We start from the raw sequence: 19,901 nt of genomic DNA on the forward strand, positions 1-19,901 counted from the left end.
GCTGGAGGCGGAAGAGAGCACCGGCTGCGCTATCGGTAGTCTCCACAGGAATGGCCAGCCTCTAAGTTTGCGGGTCCTCAATCCAGAGTTTGCATTAGCTTCTCCCTTCTCCCAGCCACGAAAAGTAAGAAAACTTGTTCTGCAATGCAATATCCCAAGCTTGATGAGGGAAATACACAAAGAAGGCACTGTTCATAGTGTGTATGCAGAGGAATCTACAGTCTTTATTCTCTAGACATTGACATGGTTACAAAGACTAATTACAGAAGAAAGCGACAGAGGAATTCACATTTTGTGCCACCCTCAGGTCGCCTTGCTTTGCTGCCTCATGACATCCTCACTCTTCTATCTTCCTATGAAACTCCCGGCTCTTCGCTCGCAGCTTGTTGACCTGCGACTCTGCAATGTCAGCCCGCTCCTCGGCTTCCTCCAGCTCGTGCTGGATCTTGCGGAACTTGGAGAGGTTGACATTGGACAGCTCCTCCTGTGTGGGGAGAGGGAGTTGGTAGTGAGGAGCCCACAGCAGGGGTTTCACTCCTCCTGCGCCTCGGCCTTGAGGGGCTGCAGCTCTTCCCTGGGGAAAGCCACAAACTTCCATCCCCCACCCACCATTGCTTATTCCTAAGCCTCACACTGACCTCCTTACCCTCCCCTTTTTAGAAGATCCTTTGTAGACAGAGAACAACAGGGTTTGAACATAATTCTGCTCTGGAATGTGGGAAGGAAACAAATTGGGCATCTGGAAATCAGATTTTGTTAGGTCTGGAATTGAATGCTCAGCTACCTCTGCTGACCCTGAGTTGGGATTAGGAATTTGTGAGAGATGGTGAATCCATGAGATCTCCTCACTGTTTCTATCACAAATCCCCTTATCTGAGTCCAGAAGCCCTTGTCTGTACTGGACTGTTTGCAGCAGCAAAGAAGCCATGCTCAGACATTCATAAATTCAGGGGCTGCAGGACTACCCTCACTTTATCCCTGACTGCAGCATGCTCAGGAAAAGGCAAAGGCTCCTTGCACAATTCTAAATGCCGTGCACAATGTGGCTTGTTAGTGTACTTCCAACACCTTCTCTATTTGCTGAAATTATCTGGCCGTATCCAAAATGTGGACTTCCCTGTACTAGATGAGCATATGCTGAATCACAAGGATTTTTATGTAACATTTTCTGTGTTCCTAGGGACAGAATTATGGAGTTTTGCCAGGTCATTTTCTTCCACATAACTACCAAGCTTCTCTGAATTGCAAGGGTCACATGCATCTTTCATAAAGATAGTTATATGAATTTCAAAATTCTGAAAATACGTTCTTTTCAAAACTTCCTAATATATTCTACTATCAGTATTATTAATAAGAACTCTTCTTACAGACTACTTTGTTATTCTAATGCAAAAAAATGTTACGTGCACTTGCCCTCCTCATTAGCCTTCTTATTCATTAATTTATTTCATTCTCAGAGGCTAGGCTAATTTACAAGCAATTCAAACACTGTGAGGTCCTCCATTATTGACCAGTGGCACTTGACAAGTTTCTTACAATAATTTCCGTAATGACCATGCTACCCACATGGGAAGAGTTTCATGCCAAGCACTCAGAGTGATACTTACAGCCTCTTCAGATTGTCTCTTGTAGGATTTCACTTTCATTTGCAGCTTGTCCACCAGATCCTGCAGCCTCAGAATATTCTTCCGGTCTTCCTCAGACTAAAGCAGTCGGCAAACAGGAAAGATAATTTATTTCCCTACCATGCGAGTTAGCAATTCCCCTTGGCAAGCAAGTACGAAAATTTTTACATCCTGCAAGAGGGTGTGTCAGCTCAAGGAGGCCTCCTGCCTTACCTGGTAGGTCAGCTCCTTCACCCTCCTCTCGTACTTGCGCACACCCTTCACGGCTTCAGCGCTGCGCTTCTGCTCAGCATCAACCTCCCCTTCCAGCTCCCGCACCTGCAAAGAGAAGCCCGTCTTTGGAGCTTCCCTGCTCTCTCTCCAAGGGGCGTGCTCACTCATGCACAAATACCAGCCCTACGCACTCTGGCCTCCAGCTTCTGGATTTGCTTCTTGCCTCCCTTCAGCGCCAACTGCTCAGCTTCATCCAGACGGAGCTGCAGGTCCTTCACCGTCTGGTCCAGGTTCTTCTTCATCCTCTCCAGGTGGGCGCTGGTGTCCTGCTCCTTCTTCAGCTCTTCTGCCATCATGGCTGCCTGAGGAGAGCAAAGGGTGAAAGGCATTTAGGGGCTGGAGACAGTCTGGGGAGAAGGCACTTATCTTCAGCAGTGAAAGGAGCGCCCAACTCACATCTGTGATGGCCTTCTTGGCCTTCTCTTCAGCATTGCGGGCTTCCTGGATCGTATCCTCCATTTCACCCTGAATTTGGGCAATGTCTGTTTCCAGCTTCTTCTTGGTGTTGATCAAGCTGGTGTTCTGGGCAAAGAGACGTTGCAAGATGTGTACTCTGAGGCCTGCAGTACCAAACTACAGCCTGAGCCACGTCTTTACTCTTCAAGCTTGCAATTAAAAATCTGGAATTCCTTTTATAAAGGTTGTTTACAAAACATGAGTGGTGGGCTCAGGTGATGGGCGCTGACCATGCCTTTCCTTGTGGACAGCTTGCCTTTCCTTGAGGCCATTCTAGACCACTGTCCTGCCCTATCCTCTGCGATATAGCAGCCCTCTGTGTTCATTAAGTGTCAACAAAACTGCTTTTGGCACCACACCCTTACCTGGGTATGGAGGAGCTGCACACGTTCAGTGGCATCCAGAAGCTCCTGCTCAGCCACTTTCCTCGACCGCTCCGTCTGCTCCAGGGCTGCCCGTAGCTCTTCAATTTCAGCCTGCAGCAGGTTGGCTCTGCGCTCCACCATGGCCACCTGCTCCTTCAGGTCCTCCTGTGTCCTGAGAGCATCGTCCAGGTGTATCTGGGTATCCTGTGACAGAGACAAGAGAAATTACGAGATGACAGTGTGCGCTTGGGTGCCAAAAGTGGCAGGGAAGCATTTTCTCTTTCTGTAGCTTTGCTGAACAGACCTTGAGCACTGCCTGTGTGTTCCTCAGGTTCTTTTGTGCCTCTGCAGCCACACGGTTGGCATGGCTCAGCTGGATCTCCATTTCATTCAGGTCTCCTTCCATCTTCTTCTTCAGCCGCAGGGCTTCATTCCGGCTCCTGATCTCAGCATCCAGGCTACTCTGCAAGGACTCCACAATTCTGAGGTGGTTTCTCTTCAGCTGGTCAATCTCCTCATCTTTCTCTGCTATCTTCCTGTCAATCTCAGACTTCACCTGGTTGAGCTCAAGCTGGAGGCGCAGGATCTTCCCCTCTTCATGTTCAAGGGAGGCCTGGACAAGTGGACACAAACATTTGTAACATCGATAAAGCTACTGCTTGCTTTCTAGGTAATGACAGAATATTTTGGGAAATCTCAGCTGGCTGCACTCCCCAGCTAGAACAGAAGGGGACCAAGCAGCTTTTAGCCATATTTCCCCATTGCTCCTATTTTTAGTTCAGACACCAGTGCTTATGGGCATGTACCTCAGCTTCCTCCAGAGCAGCCTGGATTTCAGATTTCTCCTGCTCAATCTGCTTCTTGACTTTCTCCAGCTCATGAATCGCCTTTCCTCCCTCGGCAATCTGCTCCGTCAGGTCCGAAATCTCCTCTGTGGGAACAAAGGCCAAGGAACGGTCAGGAACAGAGCAGAATGCAGAAGGGCCCTGCCACCCCAAGGTGCTGCCAACCTGCAGGCACAGACCCATGTGGAGCGGAGGGTAGCAGCGGCAGATAGTGAGAAATCCCCGCCAGGAGCAGAGGGCCAGGGACTTACGCTGCAAGTTCTTGTTCTCACGCTTCAGCGTTTCCAGGTGATCCAAGGACTCCTCATAGGCATTCTTCATCTTAAACAGCTCCGTGCTGAGAGAGCGAGACTCCTTCTGGGAGGCTTCCAGCTCAGCCTGCGTTTCCTCATACTTCTGCTTCCACTCTGCCAGGATCTGAAGAGAAACGGGGCGTGAGTATGGATGTGGCAATCAGGAGGGGATGCTCTGCCCAGGAGCCCCAGGCCGGGAGCCCAAAAGACCTTGTCAAAGTTCTTCTGCTTCTTATCCAGAGCTGCGCAGGCAGCATTCGATCGCTCCACGTCAATCATCAGGTCCTCCACTTCATTCTGCAGCCTCTGCTTTGTCTTTTCCAGGGAGGCACATTTGGCATTCACAGCTTCAACGTGTTCCTCTGCATCCTGCAGGCGCTGTGCCAGCTTCTTCCTGGGAGATGATACGCACAGCTCACAGTTAGCAAAGAAGAACCAGTGTGCTTTCTACAAGAGTGTGCTTAATCATTTTGCAGTCTGCAGTCACACAGAGTGAAGGGCTTCATTTATGCTATTCTTAGCCTTTGCCTTTACTAAACAACTAAACCTTCTATAGGATAAAGACACCCTCTTTCTGTTACCCTTCCCCAAAGCAAATGCATGACTTATTCCTCAGACTATCTTGATGTGTCTCTTCCAATCTTGTCTTTGAATTTTCAGTCCCCCATGGCTTCTTCACATCCTACCACCACGTACTTGGCCTCCTCCAGCTCCTCTGTGCGCTGAATAGCATCTGTCTCATATTTGGTTCTCCACTGGGCTACTTCACTGTTGGCCTTGGACAGGGCACGCTGCAGTTCACTCTTGGCTTCCTGCTCCTCCTCATATTGTTCCCGGAGCAAGTCACAGTCATGGCGTGCTGACTGCAAGCCATGGGCAAGGGCATTCTTGGCCTGGTGGTAAAAAAATTGCAGTAAGGACTAGATGTATCCTGGGAAACTTTCTCTTACTGGCACTTAGACACTGGAATATATCCCAGAGAAATATTGATTAACTGACTGCATGAAAAAAAATAAAGCCAAGTTCTAATATACCTCAAAAAGCTGGGAGTGCTGAACTGACAGGGCCTAAATTGCATTACCTAATGGGATGTTTTGAACTTTTAATTAGATCACAATTTAACTCTTGAACACTGTACTAAAAAAAATGTGATGTAAAATATTTATTTCATATTTAACATGAAATATCTTCACCTTTATCTCCTCCTCTAGTTGCCGCTTCAGTTCTTCAATCTGCTGAGTGAAGGCCTGTTTCCCTCTAGACAGCTGAGAAATTAAAGCATCTTTTTCCTCCACCTGGCGTGCATATTCACCTGCAAAAATTTGTAATTAAGAAAATATTTTAAGAGCCGAGAGAGCCATTTAGGGGGTTCTTCCATTTCCAAACTATAGATGGAAGTGCTCTACCAGATTCTGTCTGCAGACGAGCTCTTTGAGCACTGAGATCGCTGATCATGCGTTGATTCTGCTCCTCCTTTGTTTTAAATTCACTTAGTTGGTCTTCCAGAGTGCGGCACATCTTCTCCAGGTTTGCCTAGGTGTCAATCACACATAAGAAAATAGAGTTAATACCTCGATTCTGCCTTAGTTACAGCAGGAAAATATGCCGAGAAGATGCAGTTTACATATCTGGGGACTATATACATATGCCCACAGTTCTACACATTAGATTTGGAGAAAACAGTTATATTATAACCTGACAATAGTTAAATTAGGTAAGATTAAACACAAATATTACATTGTTTTCAAGTTACTAATAGAAGTATATGTGTACCTTGGCTTTGGAGACAGACTCCATGTTACTGGCCAAGTCGTCAATCTCCATCTTCAGCTCACTCTTCTCCTTCTCCAGCTTCTGCTTCACTCGTTGCAGGTTGTCGATCTGCTCCCCAAGCTCAGCTGTGCTGTCTGCGTGCTTCTTCCGCAGGGTGGCAGCCGTGGCTTCATGCTGCAGCGTGGCCTCTTCGAGGTCACGGCGCATCTTCTGAAACTCTGCCTCACGCTTCTTGTTCATCTCAATCTGAGCTGCAGTAGCCCCTCCTGCTTCTTCCAGGCGCTCGCTGATCTCCTCTAGCTCCCTGGAGAGGTCAGCCCGATGCTTCTCTGCTTTTGCCCGAGAGGTTCGCTCTGCCTCAATTTCCTCCTCCAGTTCCTCAATACGAGCCTGGGGAACATTAGGGACCCTTCACACCTCTGCCCTCCTCCTACCTGGCCTGTGTCTGGGTGAGAGAGGGGAAGGAGCAGAGACTTGCCTGCAGCTCCTTGATCTTCTTCTGTAACTGGATGCCCAGCAGTTGCTCATCCTCGATTTTGCTCTGGATCTGGCTGATTTCAAAGTCTTTCCTTTGGGCAAAGCAAACCGGGTTAGAGCTCAAAGAAAAAAGACAAGTGCACCAGCCCAGCACACAGCTGCCCCACAGCCCCACTTACTTCTTCAGTTTCTCATCCAGCTGCTGCTTATCATTTTCCAAATCCATTATGCTGTCATGGGCCAGCTTCAGGTCTCCTTCGAGTTTCCTCTTAGCTCTCTCAAGGTCCATGCGCAGTTTCTTCTCTTGCTCCAGGGAACCTTCCAGCTAAAATAGAACAAGACCATCAGTGCTCTGCTGGCTACACTTTCCTCTACAAAGTTTTCTCTTTCATGTAGCTGCACATGTGCTTACATCGTCCACTTGCTGCTCCAGCTTGGTCTTAGCTTTGGTCAGAGTATTGACTTTGTCCTCTTCTGCCTGCAGGTCGTCCAGTGTCTGTTGATGGGCCTCTTGGAGGGCTTTCTTCTCTTTTGTTAGCTTCACAATGGTCTCATCCAAGGCTGCCATCTCCTCTGTGAGGTTTTTCACCTTTGAGAAGAAGGGAGCAAGTGCAGATAAAAAAATGTTGTTTAAAACTTTATACTGCATAACAAAACAGAGGTCTTTTCTGGAGTGAGAGTGACAGCTTCTGCCTTATACCTTGTTTTCAGTGGCATGTTTTTCCTTCTCGACCTTGGCCAGTGTTAACTCAAGGTCATCAATATCTTTCTTCAACTCCGAACATTCATCCTCCAGTTTCCTTTTCTTGGCTGTCAGCTCGGCATTAATTTCCTCCTCATCCTCGGCCCTTTCAGTCACCTCTTTAACTTTAGCTTCCAGCTGGATTTTGGTTTTGATGAGCTGGTCACATCTTTCCTCAGCATCAGCCAAAGCATCAGCTTCCTGGCGGAAAAATACTGCTTTTAGGGATATGTTTTTAGAGGGAATATCGAGATGCTTACCTTTGTTTAGAGTCCTGGATAGCAATTTTGTAGCTAAAAATTTAGTTTATGTTCCAACAGAATGAAATATAGTATAGAATTGGTTTTATATTGTTGGTTTTGAAACAGCCAGTTTTGAAAACTAAAACAAAATAAAATTCTTTCCAATCTATAGAAGGCTTGAGTATTTACAGGTTTGTGCAAGGTATAGAATCCAATATTATCCCATAATATCAAACATTAGAACACAGTACAGAAATTTGGGTTTAATCATAGGAATATCTCCACATTTATGAAGTGCTGAGTGATAACCATATGTCAAGATATGTATAAATACGAAAGTCATAGTTATGCTCACATCATTCCTGTATTTCTCTTTTTTCCCCCTACTGTGTTTTTGGAGCAACTGTTTCTGATTTAGATTTTCATCACCGTGGCCCAAAAATACTCAGCATCTAGCAGCTTTGGCTTTTCTCTGTGAGACCTTGATCAGCTATGAAGAAAAGGAGTTGCTGGAAAATTTGCCTCTAGGCTTTTTTTGCAAAAGAAGTCCTGTGGTATTTGTTGTATTTTGTCTCAAGTTTCAAACTAGCAGAAATAATATGAAAGAAAAATGTTAATTTTAGCAGTGAGTGGATTTTTTCATCCTTTTACAGTTCAAGATTCTTTAAAAGGGGGACATGTAAATTTTCCTATATGTCACATACACTGCATAGTATTACTTTGAGGATACAGTTTTTTCTATTCTGTGAATCATTTAATTTAGAAAACACAGCATTGCAACACCACAGATGTACCACATAATTTTATGTAATGATTAGGAGTGATTTAGGAGGGTGAGTGAGAATATTAACTTCTGATTCCTCTCAGTTAGTTCAGTATTACAACGTAGTAATGTCTGTAACAGCTAAGCCACCACCTACACCAGAAAGAAACAAGTTATTTTGTTTAATTGGAGAATAAAGAGAGGAAAGAAATGTCCTCTTAACTTGTCCTAAGAATTCCTTATCATGTATGTATAAGGATAGGCATGCACCCTTTTGGAGAGGTAGGAAAAAATTACTAGAAGAACAAACATTATACTAATAAAAGTAAAGTTTCTTGACTGCTCTGATGAAATATAACTGAGTGTAAATGATAAAGACCACAGCATACAACACAGGAAAGTCTCAGCCATGTAGTATCTTGACTACAGCCTCCTGACAGTCCTTATTGAAGCTAGTTATATTTTTAAGAGCACCACTTAATGAGATACAGTTGAATTGAATTAAATTGTAGTTTCTATTTTTTTTTTTCAAATGTAGTCATAAATATCAGCCTGATGTTGATAGTCACAGTTCAGTTAGGATGGGACACACTGGTAGTACTCACAGCCTGCACTTGGAGCTGCAGGTCATTTTTCTCCTGCACCAGTTTCACCATTTTCTCCTCCAGCTCCTTCCTCTTTGCCTCAGACTTTGCAAGCTCTTCCTTGGTTTTCTCAAACTCCTGTTTCATGTTGGCCATCTCCTTCTCAGATTCTGCACTCTTCAGCAGGGGCTTGATCTTGAAGAACAGCTTCATCCAGGGCCAGTGCTTGACATTCATGAATGCACGAATGTTGTACTGGATGCAGAAGATGGACTCTCTGAAAGGTAAGTCAAATTAATACTAAATATTAAGACCATGATGACACAATAAGCCAAATACAGTGAACCTAATTTGAAGAAATGTCTACCTCCTCTCCACCATTCTCTGGTACTCCACTCTCATCAGGAAGCCCCTGCACCTGGCTTGTGTGCGAGTGATGAGCTGTGCCAGCTTCTCATCCCTCATCTCTTCCAAGAGGCCTATCAGCCCAGCTTTGAAGAACACCTTAGGTAAGAACATAAAAATAGGTGCAGTGTATGTGCTTGTTGTTCACTGTAGCCCTGTACCCTGTCCCCACAGCAGATAATATGGGAAGTTAAGAGAAAAAGCAAAAGCACAAAGAAGGTATAGACCCTCTTTCATATCTCCAAGCTTCCAGTTACCTGCAGTTGAGGAACTGTAATAGCCAGACATTTTGCCTTTGTTTTTATTAACCTTTGATTCTTCTATGCTACAACTTTGCCTTAAATTAGGAAACCTTAATTAACCCTTAATTAAATCATCCTATAGCAATGTATTTCAGTTTTATTCAAGTGTTGAGTCAGTAAGTACTTAGTTGATTTCTTTTAAATACAGTGTTTGATCATTTCACATAGTATCTGGAGAATCTGAGTATCATTCTCAAGCCATGCAAACCAAAAACACATAGTACTTGAAACAAACAGTTCTTGTACCTTGGTGTGACCAAATTTGTATTGAGTGTGGTCTATATCAATTGATCCAAGAAGTTTCTCACAAGCCTTCTTACTGTCAATGAACTGTCCCTCTGGGATAGCACTTGCATTTAATACTTTGTATCTGTGGGAGAAAATGGAAGGACTTGCGTTAGACTTGATGATCTTAAGGGTCTTTTCCAGCCTAAATGATTCTATGATTCTATGAATGTAAAGAGGTCTGTTGTTGAGACCAATTGGCTGGTATACTGCAAGAAAGAGTCCAAGAACAGTTAAGAACGTAACAGCACTGCTAAACATAAACTTTAGAGAAGGCTTTAGTCACCAGAGGGGAAACTTAAATTTCACAAGCTACTCAAGATGGACAAAATGATCCAGTAAGGGGAAGAAGTCTGACCTCTGTTTAAAATCTGCATACAGGACTCTGTTAGGAAATCCTTTCCTGCAAATTCTGATCCCTTCCAGCACGCCGTTACACCGCAGCTGGTGAAGCACCAGTTCATGCTCCATGGCACCTATCAGTTCAGAGCACAAATGTATGTTATATTCTGTAATACAGAGGGGAAGAGCTGCACCATACTGCAAACCTTCTATATGTGAGTCTCTTACCAGGTGTTTTTGTTTCATTCGGGATGATGCAGCGTACAAAATGGGGGTGGGTGCTTCGCAAATTGGTCATCAGCTTGTTTAAATTCTCCTGGGAGAGTCATTAACAAAAGTTTATATTAGCAAATGTGATTTCCACTATAAGCAGCAAGCCCTCTTAAATGAGATAATGAAATATCAGATAAAAATAAGCTTGCAGAATCCTGAATCAGTTTTTCTGTCTTTCCACAGATCTTTGCTGTTATTAACTTAATGTATAAAGTTCTTCTGATTAATCTGTAGGAAATATCATACTCTTAAACATACAATTTTAATACATTTCACTGACTCTAGTGGAATGCCTTCATTAGAAATTATATCCATCTTCCATTGGATGTATCCAGAGAGATAAACTGGTACATCCATGAGGCAGTTTAAAGCATACTACAGTAGGCATTTAAGATGGGTCATATGGAAAACACTACACAGAACCTTTCCCCATTGAAAGCAAAAGGAACAAAAATGACAAGCTGAGTTTTATATGTCTAGACTACATGTTTATCTTGTAAGGTAAGATGAGAATAAGGTGAGATGAATCCCAGCCTTGTTTTGTAATTGATACCTGTATACATATTGATAAATAATTATTGACTATAATTAGTGGAGGGAAGCAGGTGCCTCCAGAGGACATCTCAGAGTACATAAATTAAGCAGCCAAAACATTAAGATGCCTAAACACTGACATGTCTAAACAAGAGGGATAGTGGAAGAAAGTTTGAAAACATAACAGAAATGCAACCCAAATGCAGCAAATAGTATTTCTTCTATAACATTACCTCTTAAAGTCTTAGGACCTTTAAACATGGGCTTATTGCATTATTTTTGAATTATACATGCTGGCAATAATTTCCCACTTGCGAGACCACGGCACTACAGCTATCATTATTTTTCTTGGGGCTTATACACACATGCCCACGTCCTGTTTCAGCGCACTGGCTAGAGGCTGTCAGGTGATCAAGAATCATATGACAGCAGATATGTAGAAGGAATTAGGCTATATCAAGAAGGAAGTTCTAAATGAAGGATGAATATGGTAATAAACAACTTCAGGAGAGACTAACTATTTAATCTGGCAGAAGTGTATGGAGCAGCCAGGCAGCAAGACTTGGTTATGACAAAGAACTGTCAAGTATCTGACATCTTAAAAATCCATAACCCAAGGAGTGGTGGTACTTCAACTATAAAAGATTGATCCCTGAATCATGGAGAAAAACTAGAGATATAAAGGGAGCAAACAGGTCATTCTCCAGACCAGTGGGCAGAATGTTGTTAAAGGGCAATAAAAGGTTCCAGAGCCAGAGGTGGGCATCTGAAGGAAATCTGGTATATTTTCGGTATATTTTAGAAGTTTTCTATATGGCATTCTTCTGTCTAGAAATGTCATCCTGGGACAAATGGATGAAAATAAAAGTTGTGCATCCAGTGGAATGGAGCATAAATAGATTACAGTGGATTTATACCTAGCAAAATATGGCCCAAGAACTTCAGGGTCTTGTAACACAACTAAGCTAAAAACAGACTAGCCATTTTAAACGGTGGGTTTGTTCCTCATCTTAGGAAGAAATAGTGAACTCTTTACCCGGAAAAGAGCTGAGACAGTCTGGAAGGAAGAACCCTTCTTCTTGCCACCTTTCTTGCCAGCACTAGCCTCTGCAAAATTGAAAATAAATACAACAGGTTTTAGGTTTTTGCTTTTGCCTTTTATGATTCATTTTTGTAAGCTGTACATCAGTGAAAATATGGGACTCATAGAACCTACCTGCTTCTGCTCCACCATAGTTGGCAAAGAGTAAGGCCAATGTTTTCAGTGATGATTTCTGGTACAACCCAATGACAGTTTCGTTCAGGGGGTCCTTGTTCTTCTCAAGCCAGCCAGTGATGTTGTAGTCCACTGTACCAGCATAGTGTATCAGGGAGAAGTGGGCCTCAACCTTCCCTTTGGTAGGCTTGGGCTTCTGGAAGTTGCTGGACTTGCCCAGATGCTGGTCGTAGAGCTTGTTCTTGAAAGAGGTGTCGGTTGCCTTGGGGAACATGCACTCCTCTTCCAGGATGGAGAAGATGCCCATGGGCTGGAAGAAATGCATAAGGGAGACAGATCGTAATTTAGTTTTCAGGGCAATAATGACCTTCACCTAAGCAGAGTAGTGGAACACAGACTGAGATATACATCAGAGAAGATTATTATTCAATTACATTTTCTGCTAGAAAGTGAGATTAAACATATTGATACTTACATTTTTTAACACCAAATTAATCATAAAGATCAATGGAAATTTATTTAGTTTGTGTTGAGAACGTGCTTTATAAAATCAGAGTACTACCTTCTTGTCCAGAGGGACTCAAAACACACACAGATGTCTTAGACAAATTGAACATGAGCCGACAATACACCCTTGTGGCAAAGGCAGCCAACTCATCCTGGGCTGAATTAAGAGTGTTGCCAGCAGCTCAGGGGAGGTGATTCTTCCCTTCTACTCAGCTCTGCTGAGAAACATCTGGAGTGCTGTGTCCAATTCTTGGCTCCCCAGTACAAGAGAAATGTGGACATAGTAGAGTGAGCCCGGTGACAAGCCACGAAGATATTTAAATGACTGGAATATCTGACATACAAGGAGAAGCTGAAAGAGATGGGACTGTTCAGCCTGGAAAAGAGAAGGCTCTGGGGGACGTTATCAATGTGTACAAATACCTAATGGGACGCAATAAAGAAGACAGATCTAGAGGCTTCTCAGTGGTGCCCAGTGACAGGACAAGATGGAACAGGCATAAATTGAAATACACTAAATTTCATTCAAACAGAAGAAAAAAGCGTCTTTACTGTAAGGGTGATCAAAAGTTGGAACAGGTCCCCCAGAGTATCTGTGGAGTCTCCACCCTTGGAGATATTCAAAATCCAGCTGGACATGGTCCTGAGCAACCTGCTCTAGCTGACCCTGCCTTGACCAAGGGGGTTGGAGTAAGTGATCTCCAGAGCTGCTTTCAAACCTCAGCAGTTCTGTGATTCTGTGATTCTAACTACTTACCATTCTGCCAGCCACTGAACTTTTCATCTCATGTGCAGTGCAACTGCCTTGTCATTGTCAGTCAAAGGATGCACACGTAAGTGCAACTGTGTGCTGACAGTTATGTATGTCCATCTTCTATGTTAATTTTACAAAGACATAACTATTCTGCTGTACAAGCACAAGTCTGTTAGAGCAGAAAGGGGAGGAGGACACGCTGACCTGGAAATTGACTCTAGCTGTTTTGGAAGAACACTCATATTGGGAGTTTAACAATCTTTCGGCACTTGAAAAGAGATGAGTACAGACTTGCTCCCACAAAGCTGTGTGAAATCTTCATGTCTCACTTTTAGAAAAAATAAACTACAGGGCAAGGTATTTTGAATAACAACAGCTGAATATTTGGACATGAACATAGAAGATCCCTTTGAAAAATGAGACCAAGTGATTACAGAATTTCCACGTATGTAATGCATTTGAACAGGAAGGATACCTTCTCAATCAGCTCAATGCAGGCAGCCAGGTCCATCCCAAAGTCAATGAATGTCCATTCAATTCCTTCCTTCTTGTACTCCTCCTGCTCCAGCACGAACATGTGGTGGTTGAAGAACTGTTGCAGTTTCTCATTGGTGAAGTTGATGCACAGCTGCTCAAAGCTGTTAAACTGGAAATAAAATAAGAAAGACCCATATTTGAAATATGCAGCAATAATTGCAGAACCTCATCGTTTAAAAATAAGAAATGCAGTTATCTTGATTTCATTGTCAAGTCTGCATTTCTTCAGTCTGCTTTATGTCTATGTAACGAAACAGAGAAATGCATCACATCAATTGTCCACAAAGAATTTTTTTTCATTGATAAAAATATGAAGATAAAATATATTTCCTGTATAATGTGAGACCAAATTACAGGGAGAAAAAACCCAAGCTTAGGCCTATCTTGATATACATGTTTTTAGACCATCTTGTCCTTGATCATTTAAACCAAGGAATTTTTCTGATTGGACCATTCTGTACTTTTGAGTTTGCAACTGTTGAAATAAGACAAGTCCTTTGAAAGGTCATTTTTCACCTCATGACAAAAAAAAAGGTAAATAACTGCAAATAATTATGTGATGATATTACTTCTTCTTTAAAAGTATATCAGAGTGACCATAACATCGAGTTGTCACTTCCAAATAGCTCTTACCAAATTTTTGTTACTTACATCAAAGATCTCGAAGCCAGCAATGTCCAGGACACCAATGAAGTACTGTCTGGGCTGCTTCGTATCCAGCTGTTGGTTGATGCGAACAACCATCCACAAGAACATCCTCTCATAGACAGCCTTTGCCAGAGCACCCACAGCATTGTGCACCTATAAGAAAAATAAATGCCTGGAGTTACCATACAGAGCAGAGGTGAATCAAAAGGATCTTAATTCAAAACAAGGTTCCAGGTTACTACATGTTTCTTACCTGCTGCGCAGTTTGACCCTTGGTCACATATTCATTCCCAACTTTGACTCGGGGGTAGCACAGTGCCTTGAGCATGTCAGCTGAATTCAGACCCATCAGGTAGGCAGCCTTGTCAGCAACTAAGACGACAGAGGAAAAAGGAAGAATTTAGTGTTGCATAGACTTGGAATCCTGGAGTATTCTCTAAAGGCTGCAGGGTTCAGATTTCTGTTCTTTGAAATCTTTCAGTAGACTCTTATAGAGGGAAGCTTGCTAACATCAAAGCTTGCTAACATCATCATTATGCATATTGAGCTTTTCTAAAAGAATTTATGTTTGAAAACATTCACTGAAGCATGTAGAGAGTAACGATGTTTTCAAAAATCTCCCAGCACAAACTGAAAGCTGCAGCTTGCCAGTCGAATATTTGTAGTACATGCGTAGCTCAGCAGCTGCAGTCACAACAGTCAGGCACTGATCTACATTCAGGTGATCAAAACCACCCAATATTTAGGGTGGAACACAGAGTGGATATCTCTGTTCTCTTTCAGATCCAGAGTCTACAACCCTTTCTGAGCTTTGTTTTCTGATGTTCAGTAAAACCCACTGGGTTTCACCCTTTTACCTACGGTACTTCCCACCTTCTGCCTAGTCCTTTAGCAAGAGGAGCCATTGCTCAGAGAGCTGGAGACGTTGGTTGTAGGTCCTGTACCAACAAAGGAGAGGGATCAAATACACCTCTCACACCAGAGGTCCCTGAGCATCTGACAGGTGATAGTGACTGGGAACATGGTCCCTCATCCTGTTAGAGCTGAACCACTTGGCTGTTTCACAATTGCAAGCCATATTCCAACAACAAAGGTGTGACTAATGATGTTACAGGAAGGAAATCCATCACTCCTGACTTCCTGCAAGTGTATAAAGGACAGTTTAAACTATTAATTGTTCATAGCATAAGATACAAAAATCCTGAGACCAAGGAACTTGGTGTACTGAAAAGAGGACAAGGGACAGTTTTTTCTGGCTTATTGTTTTTCTTGGGATCCTTAAGTCCAACAAATAACAACTTTAGCTCTCTTCCACATCCATAGTGCCTTACAAAACAGTTAATTATTGAGTTTGATAATACCTTCTGTGCCATCGGGCTCTGCCTGCTCCTCTCTTGGTTTCTGCTTGAACTTCAAGTTCCCATAGTGCATGACAGCCCCTGTCAGCTTGTAGATGGCAGTCTTTTCATCAGCAGTGAAGCCCAGAATGTCAATGGCACTCTGGTAATACAATCAGAAAAGTAAAATATTTGCATGTTTTGTGATGTATGACCTGTGCCTGTAGACCTGTTTTGTAAGTTACTTACATCTGTAGCCATCAGCTCCTCCTTGTCATCAATGCTGGGAACAGTGATCTCACCTTGACTCACAAAAGGGTAGTCATATGGGTTGGTGGTGATGAGGAGCATTTCTGAAAACAAATGGGTTCATGGGTTAAATTTCATTGGTCTTGTAATGTAGTTAAATTTTGCTCGGTGATCTTCCTCAAAAATCTCAGTGATGCCTCCTACCAATTAGCTCTGGCTTCTTGTTCGAGGTGACCTGATAAAATATGTGGTAGCTTCTTTCTGCCTTGAGCTGGAAAGTGACTCTGGACTTCTCCAACAGATCTGTCAAGGAAGGTAGAAAGAGTCAGGCACAAGACCACACGTAGAGGTGGGAATTTGGGAAGGAATGTCATCAGGCCAGGGGAGTCTCTTACAAGTTTCAATGTCAGCAGAAGCCAGTTTGCCTGTAGCTCCAAAGTGGATTCTGATGAATTTGCCCTGTTAAGGAGAAAAAGCAGCATTTCAGCCTGGATGCATTTCATTGCCATCTCCTTATAGTAGTGGTATGGTATCTCCTATGATGTGCTACCAAGAGCTCATCACTGCTGTTATAATGAGGAGGGATTTTGTCTAAAACAACAACTTACAAAGCGTGAGGAGTTGTCGTTCCTCACGGTCTTGGCGTTGCCAAAGGCCTCCAGCAGTGGGTTGGCGCTGATGATTTGATCCTCAAGCGTTCCCTGCCGGATGATAATGATTGCTGGTTATGCTTTCCAAAAATCATGTCAGGAATGGAGGAAAGCATTGATTCAAGCCAGTATCTATTAATTTACCTGCATTTTGCCTGACTGCTCCTCCTTCTTCTTATCCCCGCTCGCTGCAATTGTTGCAAAGTACTGGATGACACGCTTGGTGTTCACAGTCTTCCCTGCACCGGATTCTCCACTGTCAAACCAAAGAGAGAAGCAGAGAGCGTGTGGTGAGGCAGGAGGTCCCCTGGCACCCGGCAGCCCCATAGGGACCTGAGCAGGGGGTGTACATACGTGATCAGGATCGACTGGTTCTCGCGATCTGTGAAAGAGGCAGAATGAAAGATAGTGATAGCAGCTGACCTGCATAACACTGAGCTGAATGAGAAGTAAAGCTCTAAATGTAAGCTGGGCGTTCTTCAGAAGGTCAAAGAGTACCCAATTCCCCTCCAGGTCCTAACAGTAGTAAGTATAACCCCAAATGAATGCATAGAGCTGTCAGAGGCATGTGGTCCTGAGACAAACTGTGCATCCACATGCCCTTCACACAGTTCTCATCAAGAAATCTAATCAGACTGCCTACCTGTGTTCAAAATAGTGGATTATATGGAATAATAACTTTCGCTCTCCTATCAGTGAAAAAAAAGTAGCAAACTGAGTCAAGCAGTAATTCTGCAGTGGGAGAGTGTAGAATTTCATACAACAAAGTGAAAATAATACACAGTGCTGAGTCCATGCACGCTTCTGAGTCAGTTTCACTTTAAATTAATTCCTGCATAAGTCGATCAGCTTCTCAGTCAAACATGTCTGTGGTGGTTTTAGCTGGCTTGTCACATGCTCCAGTGAGATCAGTGGGTCTTTTTGGTTTATAATGCTGTGAGGGACGTCAAGCACTCACCAGTCAGCATGAACTGATAGGCATTGTCAGAGATGGAGAAGATGTGTGGAGGGGCCTCCTGGCGCTTCTTGCCTCGGTAGGCCAACACCACCTCCGGGTTGTACACCGGCAGCCACTTGTAGGGGTTGACAGTGACGCAGAAGAGACCCGAGTAGGTCTGCGAGGAAGGGAGACATCACGTTGGCTTCCACTTAGCCTGGCAGAGCAGTTCCTCCTAGCTACCCAGAGGAAGACTGCTGCCGGTACTTACGTAGATCATCCAGGCTGCATAACGCTCTTTGAGGTTGTACAGCACAGCGGGTTCGTGGAGGTGGGTCATCATGGCCATGTCCTCGATTTTATCGTACTTGGGAGGGTTCATGGAAAAGACCTGATCATCCTTCACGGTCAGGGTCTGCCAAGGAAATGAAAGATCCATGTATGTCAGCTAAAAGCTCAGAGTAGGAATCAAATGCTGTTCTGAAGCTTGAATTTTGCTCACCTCTCCAGCTTCAGTCTTAACAGTGACCTTTCCTGATTCCCTGCTCTGGATTGTCCCTTTCACAAAGGATTCTTTAGGATGGGCCACAAAGACCGATGACTTGGCATCAAAAGGCTTGTTCTGGGCTGCAATTCTTTCCTTCTCTGACTTTCGGAGATAGGGAGCCGCCTCCCCAAAGATGGCCATCTCAGAGTCTGCAGAGGCCATGTCTGCACTTTACTGAAGGTACGTCAGCAGAGGACTCTAAGAGGGAGGAACATCATGGCACTGGTTATTTACGTCTATTCTGTAAGACTGGGAAAAATTTTATAGCCTGTGCCTCGGTTTCTCTTCATACTCTGTGTCTTTGGAACATCCAACATGAGCTAACTAGAGACTTAATTTTTAGGTCAACTTAGAAAATAAGAGGTTTTCATTGATGTAGTCTAGGTCTTCAAACATTTAGGAGAGCTACTTTTAATGACCTTTCAGAACTGTGGGTTTGGTGCTTTAAGAATACTGTGTCTGTAAGATAAGAGTGAATTTCCTGAGCAAGTTTCTCTAAGGCATCACTGTTAGGAATGGAAATACATTTAGGACATTTTGTTACAAGGATGAACAGTGAAGTAACATTTCTGAAAAAACATAGTTTAGAAAACCTACAGTCTTGGAAAACATTGAACCTGTGGGATATTTACCTATTAAATATAATGGTAGGAGAAAGGCAGTGGCAAATTAATGAATTTTGCTAATGAAGTTGTCAACTGAAAGAAAAAGGCAGGCTTTGTGACCTTTTAATATTCTGCCATAATTTAGTTTGTTGTATGCATTTGTCATTCTTCAGTAAAATATCTAAATAATTTCACTCCCAAAGTTCTGAATTGGGTGAAATAAAATTCAGGCATTGAAATTGGAATTGCCAAGCCTGTATTAAGATCCCAAATAAATACTTACTGAAAAAAATCTAGGAACAGGTGAGTTCTCAAAACTTTAAAAAAACAAGAGTATTTCTTTGGATACTTTATTAAACATGCAGGTAGCTAAGTTTAGCCAACTGCACTTGAAAATTCTCTAGCTACATTAGTAAAATTTATTCCCTCTTTATTCACTAGGTAATAAATATATTTTGTCTAGAGTAAGAAAAAGGGTATCTAAGAGAGCTCTGGCATTTTACAAAGGTGGTTAGAAGGTCTGTATGCTCAGATGATTTATTAATTCATACATTCGCAGGTAGAATGCAGAATTTTGCACTTTTTCCTGCTGTGCTCATCTTGGTTCAGTTCTACTGCTGCCATAGCAAATATGGGAAGCCAGCACGCCCCGATCCCTGTTAGGGCAGTTAAGCAGAAGTGAAGAATTTCCCCATGGGGTTTTTCTGGTCTGCCATCAGTAGTCAGAGACTTCAAACGCAGCCACTTGAAAACCTTGGGCACCCCACCAACTTCTACTGTAATCACACTAGGTTTGAATATAGGGTGAAACAGTGACCCTTCCAGAAATCCCACCCAATAGGAACTTTCTCTGCCCTCTAAGAATTAATAAATCAGGTTCTTACCTCTCGTGACACCAGATAGGTGGCTTGCAGGCTGGCAGCTGGTCAGTACTGTAAAACAGAAATGGCAACTCCCTACTTGCTGCTGCACAGAAATCCAGAGTGAAAACATGCAGGTGCCTTGAAAGCAGATTTAAAACCTGAGCTGAGAAATTGAGTGCCCTCCTGGAAATGAGCACCGGAGGAAGCAGGAATGTTGTGGCACATAAGGGCACCATCCCCTTCCTGCAAGCCTGCAGACCCATACACTTACCTTGAAGCTTTCCGTGGAGACAGGGCAGACTTGTCATGGGGACGTTTTATACGATCTAGCCTGCAGATGCTACAAATGCCTACTCTTTCTTCGGTCAAAAAATTTTTGGCAAACCTTCTTTGGTAAAGCATTGTCTGGCAAACTGAACTAAGGGCATAATTGTCATTTGACATGACTAGATATAATTAGAAAATTTTGATG

At 43.2% G+C, this 19,901-nt stretch overlaps 1 protein-coding gene across 2 annotated transcripts; it reads right to left on the reverse strand.

The window, feature by feature from the left end:
- Window positions 1-337: 337 nt before the first annotated feature.
- Window positions 338-18,123, reverse strand: LOC104260947 (myosin heavy chain, skeletal muscle, adult). Of its 2 annotated transcripts, none has more exons than XM_059827982.1 (38): window positions 17,917-18,123; window positions 17,686-17,829; window positions 17,436-17,592; window positions 16,832-16,859; window positions 16,622-16,733; window positions 16,436-16,528; window positions 16,223-16,286; window positions 16,032-16,130; window positions 15,828-15,931; window positions 15,603-15,741; window positions 14,495-14,613; window positions 14,245-14,394; window positions 13,532-13,702; window positions 11,796-12,105; window positions 11,616-11,686; window positions 10,001-10,088; window positions 9,789-9,906; window positions 9,392-9,515; window positions 8,806-8,942; window positions 8,460-8,715; window positions 6,808-7,050; window positions 6,520-6,696; window positions 6,287-6,432; window positions 6,109-6,199; window positions 5,631-6,020; window positions 5,264-5,390; window positions 5,051-5,169; window positions 4,554-4,750; window positions 4,068-4,251; window positions 3,816-3,981; window positions 3,526-3,650; window positions 3,024-3,332; window positions 2,720-2,923; window positions 2,295-2,420; window positions 2,030-2,200; window positions 1,839-1,943; window positions 1,608-1,703; window positions 338-484 (listed from the first exon to the last, which is right to left on the reverse strand). In XM_059827982.1, the coding sequence occupies exons 1-38, from the start codon at window positions 18,121-18,123 to the stop codon at window positions 338-340; spliced, it is 5,814 nt and encodes a 1,937-aa protein (XP_059683965.1). The 2 variants fall into 2 exon arrangements, with proteins under 2 accessions (XP_059683965.1, XP_059683966.1); XM_059827983.1 differs by having other exon boundaries at window positions 11,616-11,679; window positions 11,792-12,105.
- Between the last annotated feature and the right edge of the window lie 1,778 nt (window positions 18,124-19,901).

The sequence above is a fragment of the Gavia stellata genome, chromosome 22, assembly GCF_030936135.1.
Source record: "Gavia stellata isolate bGavSte3 chromosome 22, bGavSte3.hap2, whole genome shotgun sequence".
NCBI lineage: Eukaryota > Metazoa > Chordata > Aves > Gaviiformes > Gaviidae > Gavia > Gavia stellata.